Source organism: Nansenia antarctica (assembly GCF_963989245.1).
Source record: "Nansenia antarctica genome assembly, chromosome: 4".
Classification (NCBI taxonomy): domain Eukaryota; kingdom Metazoa; phylum Chordata; class Actinopteri; order Argentiniformes; family Microstomatidae; genus Nansenia; species Nansenia antarctica.
Genome location: NC_137689.1, coordinates 68,211,206 through 68,219,314, shown reverse-complemented (window position 1 = coordinate 68,219,314; position 8,109 = coordinate 68,211,206). Strand labels below are relative to the sequence as shown.

Here is an 8,109-nt window from a genome sequence, read left to right as displayed (position 1 = left end):
AGTGTACATTGTATGGCTCTTATTTTCATTGTTTAAAAGCACCTATCACCCGAAAAAAAACGGGAAAAAAACAAAGACGCCATTTGGCAGTCAACGTTACTAATTTATAAGACGTCTTTGGCAGTCAATGAGTTAATGGCTTAAATACATTTGTGGAGGAACATTTCCAATATTTCAGCGAGTAACTTGTTTTACATGATCCTGCCAATGAATGGCTGTGATGTTATACTGAATATAAAAATGTTTATGGAGTTTGAAAAGTAATCTGGATTCATTTCTCATGAATTGCTACATGCTCTGCCAAATGAAACGAAGAGTGTCTTCATTGTTCTAAGTCTGTAGTGTTTATTTATTTACTTTTAATTATTTTCTTAATAACAATCGACATGTAGCCTTTATTATCCCTGAGCCTTGATGTAAAAGTTGCCCTCGGGGCACCGATATCCAGTGCTTTTGCTTTGCCTGACTGCCAAATGACCAACCCACTCCTCTCCGCTAGTCTCAGCCCATCAACAGTTTCCCCAGAGCGGCTCTTCTCGCTCCCGACCCCCCCTCCCTGATTTCGGGCTTGACTTTTATGGCACGCGCTGCCTGCAACCCCCTTTTTAGCTTGCAGAAGTGACCCAAAAACACTACAGAGCAACATTTCATACTTGTTCACTTGCCTGAAATAAATGCTTTGGAGCAAATTACGGAAGTAGGGTACAATGCTAGAAAGCGGAGACTCTGGGGAGTAGCTATTGCCAAGTAGTTACAGAGAGTAGTTACAGAGAGTAGTTACTGGAGGCTAGTCGTATTTCTCGGGGCAGATCATGGCGGCGGCCCCGGTGGAGGTGAGTGCGAGCAGCGAATGCAGCAGCGACACATCGAGCACCGGCGAGGAGGAGAGGATGAGACGGCTGTTTCAGACATGCGACGGGGACGGAGACGGTTACATCAACAGGTAGGGGAAAGGTCCTCCAACCTTTTTAATATGAAAGCGCATCAACAACAGTTACAGATGTGCCAAGGCATCATCAGCGAGCTGGAAATAATATCACTTCTTCTTTGCGAATCAGTTCGTTTCTGTCTTGTTGTACTAGTGTGAGCAAAGTTCCGCAGCGAACAAATTATTTATGTTCGGACACTTCGAAGAATGACAACTAATCCAGGCTACGAAGCAGATGGATGCGTATGCAAACGGTTACATCAGAGTATGTACCTAATAAGTGATCGTATTCAATCTTTTTGACGATTGAAACATTGCAATACCGCAACAAGCTGCTCTCTACATTTTAGGACTGATTTTGGAATATTGGGGAATAGGAGGAAACGGTTGCATGCTGTGACCAATAACCATCCAGTTTCCTGCTCCAGTTAGAAAAAGTTACAAGACAATAAAAAAATCAAACAAATTATTGCCTGTATTTTCAACAAGAGAGACATCATAGGCAGTGGCGATTCTAGAGATTTATACATGCAAGCAGATATTTTAGCGTGGCCATCTTATTCATTGCCTGTTCTATATAGAAAAAGGTCCTGCCACCCTACTTGCCACCCGGTGACCCCAGTTACACAGACCAACTGATATCATTTGTTGTATTGTTATTATTATTATTGGATCTTTATTTTTTATTTTTTATTAGAATTCAGTGTAAAATCCCCAAATTCTCAAGTTTAAATAAACTGCACCGTCATGACTGACTCCCTTCTGGCTGATGTCGCTTTCCCCCAAAAAAACCTAATGTCACCCTTCCTCTTCATTTTGCTTCTCCTACCCTTCCTGCAACATTTTCAACCTACATTAAAATCTTGTTACAATGACATAAGTTAACTATAATAACTCTAATAACGTTAGCTAAACAGTGAGTAAACGCTGTATCTGTGTAGCTAACGATAGCTAGCTAGCTAAATAGCTAGCGAACTTAGCTAAGTGGTACCGTAAACAGCTGAACTGCAAAAACGTCTTCGCTTCATAACTCAACAAATAACGTTACATCGATGAACAAAACATTCATTCATTTACTAAACATATCCATTAGGTGATGAATTCTAAAGGTAATAACATAATTAGTTAAAACCACATTTAACATTACCTGAACAGGCTCCACGACGAGACAGCTCAGCAGGTGAATTAAAATCTGTCAATTGACCCAGGGTGCACTGCAACCATTCGGGACGGTGTCACGTTACCCAGGGTGCAACACCATTCTGGACGGAGGGGGGGGACACTGAGTTTATATTTCAAACTTGAGAATTTGGGGATTTTACACTGAATTCTAATTAAAAATAAAAATAAAGATCCAATAATAATAATAATAATACAACAAATGATATCCCTCTGGCACACATTATGAATCCAGTTGGGAAAAAAATGTTTTTTTGTCTTAGAATAGATATAGACCAAATAAACATAATCTAAAGAAATTTTAAATAAATATTTTTTGGGGGGTACTTTTTGGGATGCGTTGCCTTGAGGCAACACTGTGCCATAATGGTCAGTCAAAGTCAAAGTCAGCTTTATTGTTAATCTAATATATGTACAGACATACAGAGGGCTGAAATTGCGTTTCCCTCTCATGCACGGTGCATAGCAAACAAAAACAATAAATAACAGTATAATACGACAAGATTAGACATAACTATATATACAAAAAATACTAGATAAAAGATTTTATATGTGCGGTACAATGTACAGGGGTGGAATACAATAGACAATAGTGCAATAGTGCAATAGTGGTAATTGGCTCAGTATAATAGAGTAAAGTGGCTAAAGTACGTAAATGTAAGTAATGGTCAGTAATGGCATGGAGAGTGCCCCCGAGAGGTGCCCCAAGAGAGGCACGCCTGCCCCCTGACAGGTGCGCCTGACCAGTGTCATGGTGAATCCATAGTGGCACAGTGTTGCCTCAAGGCAACATTTGCAACTTACCATAATGGTACGGTGTTGCCTCAAGGCAATATTTGCATTTTAACAAGTTTCCATTACTTAATTAGCAAATAAAGTAAATTAAACTATTAGAAGGTAAGCTTTACTCAGCTATTATTATGAATATATTTTTTTCCAGATTGAAAAAGGCCAGGAAAATATGTTTTCAGACGATGTTTGTGGAGAGAAATGGCTAAGCTGATCCTTGTGGGACAGCCTGCAAAAAAGGGATTCAGCATGGCCTACAGAGAGACATGTGATACATTCAAACACTGCCTTTGGTTCCTTATGGCCCTGCCTCTATTGCATCATAACTGGGGATGCATTGTGTGAATGTAAAAGGCCAAGAATGGGTATGTTGCCTAGAGGCAACAAGGTGCCATAGAGGGATATCAGTTGGTCTGTGTAACTGGGGTGGCAAGTAGGGTGGCAGGACCTTTTTCAAGGGTGCCGGCTGCCACCCTTTGCCACCGTGGTAGCTTCGCCACTGATCATAGGAAACATACTTGTATGGCGGCAGAGCTGTTACACATGTGTAGGTGCAATATCATCAAGTATCACACCGTGATACCGTTATACCATGTTTACAACCTATATTACAAGGGATACATCTGAGGTTACAGGCCGGCAGGGCTACTCATCACAAGAGCTGCGTGATTCCAAATCACCTAGACACAGTAGCAGTAACAGCTTTATCCAAGGACAGATAGTATGCAGCTACCTGCTTCTTCTCATCATACACCTACAGTTATCTAGGGCTGTTTTCACACGGGTTCATGGGCCCGCCACATCTTAGCTGGGGCAGAATAAGTCCGTCCTGTAAACAAGCCTTATCGACCTCTCCACTGACCGAGATCACAGCAGCTGCATTTGATGTGCTGCATTCCAAAGACACACAAAATGCGCCTCCCCCCCCCCCCCCCCCCCCCCCCCACACTGCTGAGGCATAAGCCAGGCAATAGATCACACAGGACCCGTATACAGACGAGACATCAGAACATTTCCTCTGTACCAACTCTCCTCTGTTAGGTTCTACATTCCTGGCCAAGAGTAGTCATGCCTGTTACATCGTAGTGGTGGTGAAGTTATTAAGTTACGGCTTACGCAGCAATATTCACTGTAATCACAACAGGAGGCTGTCATTATGAGATGCTTCTGAACTTGGAGGTGTTGAATGTTCGGTCTTGGCAGTGAAGTACTTTGGCTTTGGGCTATTTAGTGCATTCTTTACATAGTAGAACAGGGACTGGGGAGGAGAATCCAAACATGCTTGCTTTAGAGTTTTTTTTTTACCTAACTCAAATGCATCTGCTATACAGTTTCTGTTACAAAGAAAACAGTAATTAGCTAGAGGCTTTCCATAGAATTGGAAAAATCTTTTCCTAGTTTTCTCATACAGTATATCCCACTATAATGAACTCCAACTTGTGAGGCTTTATAAACCCCTTTATAAGGCCTGCACAGGTGGCCTCCCTCTCCTGAGATTGGGATATTTGATTGCATCTATTCTAATAGAATGTTCCATTCTATTCCACTGGATTCTGTTTGAAAAACTTAGAATAGAATAGAATCCAGTGGAATAGAATGAATGATTCCATCCTATTGTAACAACTCCTCTCCTGTGCTGTAGGAATGACCTACTGATGGTGTGCAGGCAGCTGAACATGGAGGAGTCTGTGGCTGAGATCATGGGTCAGCTGGGAGCAGACGAGCGGGGGAAGATCTCCTTTGAAGACTTCACCCGCTGCCGCATGCAGCTGGTCAACGAGATCCGCCAGGAAGAGGGCGAGCTGAGCCAGCGCTCCCAAGACTCTGACACCAGGAAGCTCCAAGAACGCATCGCCTCCTGGCCAACCAGCAGCGAGAACAGCTTGGGTGAGTGTGTGTGTGTGTGTGTGTGTGTCGGGAAGGAGAGCCATCCATCAGAATGTGGAAAAGATTTGACATCGGATTGGGCCAGGTGTTTTTCCTCACCATTTAAAGACCAGTAAAGAACTCCCTTTGCTGAAGGCTGTGACTACAACCATGGCGGGTTTTCCTGGTTCGGATCTTGTAGTACGGGAAAAACTCCTGGCCCATGACATAATCAAACCAAAGTAATCACTTACAGTGGTACACAAACAACCAAGACAATGAACTCCTTACAGTAATGATCAACACCTAACAACTAAGAGCAAACAGTCAACACCAACCACAGTCATTAACAGGCACAAACAAACAACATCAAACAGGCAAACATGGCTGAAGGTAGTGAGCTTTGCACAAGACAAGGTATACTGTTTAAGCATTTCTTAATACATACATCATCCATTAAAATTAGATGTATTTGTTGATTTTGTTGACCTTTTGGCTCTACCTGTTCAGAGATTCATATTCAAAGTCATTGAGATGTAATAGGTTCTGTTGCTAAACGTTCAGTAACCCCTGTGTTAATTGGCTGCTGTGTGCAGGCATGGCCAGCATCAGTCAGTGTCAGTGTGTGTTATTATGCTGTTGTGTAATGAAATGAGAGACCGATCTGAGGTGATGAGCAGGAATATTTCTCCCTCTCAGCCTCAGTCACGAACATGCGCCATTTACAGAGGCTAAAGCCTGGGCGTCAACCTCAGTAGCGTGTGCGCGTTTTCATTTCGGCACCCATAATGCTATATGGACTGCACATATATATATATATATATATATATATAGAATATATATGGTATAGCCTTATTCCAAAGAGCTTTTACAATGGCCTCTCATTCACCCATTCGGGAATAGAATGGAACAGCCGGGAATAAAACCGCCAAACCACCAACCTTGTGATCATTAGACAGCGGCTCTCCTGAGCCACAGCCGCCCCACCCATGTTAACGGGTTAGAGCCGCCACAGAGTGCGTGTGAGACAAGTGTGTCTCACGCTGGCTTCCGCGGCACGGCAGCGCGTGTGAAAATGATCTGTTGATAGTCATATTGACATCATACCAGCAACATACACTACAGTTTCAATGTCTACATCTGTAAATATGTCATACTTTTATTTTAAAGCGTGAGAGCCACCCACATGCGCTGCTTAGGTAGACATTGGTGAACTGTTAAAAAGCCACGTACTGTCGCAGCACAAGAGCACTTCTACTTTCCTATGGGAGTTGAGTATGTCAAACCTTGAATATGTCACAAAGCACTAGAAGCAGTGTTAACTGCTTATGACACGTGTTCCCTAGGTGCCTTGTCTGGGGCCAGGGAGAGCTGGGAGTACGATTCTGGGGCCCGCGACTTACAGAGTCCAGACATCCAACCCCAGTCCCAGTTCCAGACCCAGCAGCCACAGAACCAACCACAAGGCCTCCTCCAGAAGCTCCTTGAGCAGCCTGGGACTGTCCTAGAACAGCAAGCCGCTCTCCACAAGCTCCTGGCCCACACCAGCGCCCAGGGGGAGCCCCTGAGAGGGAACTACCTGGAGCTAGCCAACACGGTGAGTAGGCCTCTGGCTTGGGGTTGTGTGGAGGTGGGGGGGGGGAGTGTGTAGCCTCTAGAAATGGAATTGAGAGAACAGCCTGCAGAGTTCCGCTACAGTGGCTTACACACCGGCTTACACACTGATGAAGGAAGCGAGAAGCGAGATAACACAGTGGACCTTGAGACGTGTAATGTCATGATGTGAAGCTGCACTATTTGATATTATTATGACCAACCCTGCAAAAGACTGCATCTATCCAGGAAGATAACAAAGTGCTGAAGGTAGAAATCAGAGGACGGGCTCGTGGAATGGAACGAGGAATGGTATGTGGGTTTTATAGCGGTAGGTTTAGATATCATTTAAATGCTGCAGAGGGCAGTGTGGTCTAACTCCCCCCCCCCCCCCCCCCCCCCCACCCCACCCCCCCTACCGATATGATGGTAAATTGTTCACATAACAACAGTGTACGATAAAGAAAGATTCCCATCCATGTGCTCCTCCTGACTCTCCAGACCGCTCTTTCAAACGGGTCCGTCAGTCACGCTGGTTTCAGCCTCCCTTCGTAACATGCCCTTTACCGGTCTCAGTGGGATTGGATATCTTGTTTCTCACGGCTGTTCATCATGCCTGTTGTCTGAACACACATCTGGTGCTGCTGAGGAGTTTAGTCGCCGAAAGAGACGCAGGATGCAGTCATAAACCCAGCAGTAAACTGTCTTATATGAGCTGAAACGTCCGCTGCTGCTGCTGCTGCTCGGAGACACGCTATACAGAACACAGGGTAAAATAAATGGACTGACTTATATAGCGCCTTTATCCAAAGCACTTTACAACGGTCTCTCATTCACCCGTTCACACACACACATTCACACACCAATGGCGGCAAGCTACCATGCAAGGCGCTGGCCCGCTCACTGGGAGCAATTTGGGGCCCACGGACACTTTGACATGTGGCTAGCCGGGGCTCGAACCGCCGATCTGCCAACCTTGCGATCATTAGACGGCGGCTCTACCTCCTGCGCCACAGCCGCCCCATTCATTGATACATGACCAGCTTTTGATTCCTCGGTAATCTTGCTTGACCACACTTTACAAGGTAGGATAGCCATACCACCTATACATCTCTGCATTAGCACATGGTACATGGTATGTGTGAGTGCATTTAATACACGACCAAACTGTACATCCATCACGATAGCTAACTCCTCTAGACAACACGAGAACAACACTGGAAAATCAAACAAAAAAGCGTACCTTCACACTCGCACTGACATGAAAGCAACACTGCAATAAACTTCCCAGAGGACACAAAGCCTTGATAGCTACTGTGTGTCTCTGCATAGCTACATGGTCTCTGCGTCTCTGTGTGTCTCTGTGTGTCTCTGTGTCTCTGCATTGATAGCTACATGGTCTCTGTGTGTCTCTGTGTGTCTGTGTGTCTCTGTGTGCCTGTGTGTCTCTGCATTGATAGCTACATTGTCTCTGCGTGTCTCTGTGTGTCTGTTTGTCTCTGCATTGCTAGCTACATGGTATCTGTTTGTCTCTGTGTCTCTGCATTGATAGCTACATGGTGTCTGTGTGTGTCTCTGGGTTGACAGATACATGCTCTCTTTGTGTCAGCTACATGCTCTCTGTGTATATCTCAGTGTGTCAGATACCAGATGTCCTGTTATAGAGCTGTAATCGAAGCCTTCTGGCTGCATTAAACACACCAGAGCCCGCAGGGAAGGCTGTAAAGTGGGGCTCCTAATTGTGAGTGTGAGTG

The 8,109-nt window shown here is 44.6% G+C and overlaps 1 protein-coding gene across 1 annotated transcript in view; it reads left to right on the top strand.

Annotated features, from left to right (window-relative positions):
* Window positions 1-812: 812 nt before the first annotated feature.
* mcc (MCC regulator of WNT signaling pathway) overlaps window positions 813-8,109 on the top strand; it is a gene marked incomplete at both ends in the record, with an annotated part of 90,509 nt that continues 83,212 nt past the window's right edge. The window contains 3 exons of the mRNA XM_080530136.1: window positions 813-943; window positions 4,539-4,783; window positions 6,109-6,359. Coding sequence (XP_080386262.1) covers window positions 813-943; window positions 4,539-4,783; window positions 6,109-6,359 — 627 coding nt within the window. The remainder of the gene's footprint in view (window positions 944-4,538; window positions 4,784-6,108; window positions 6,360-8,109) is intronic.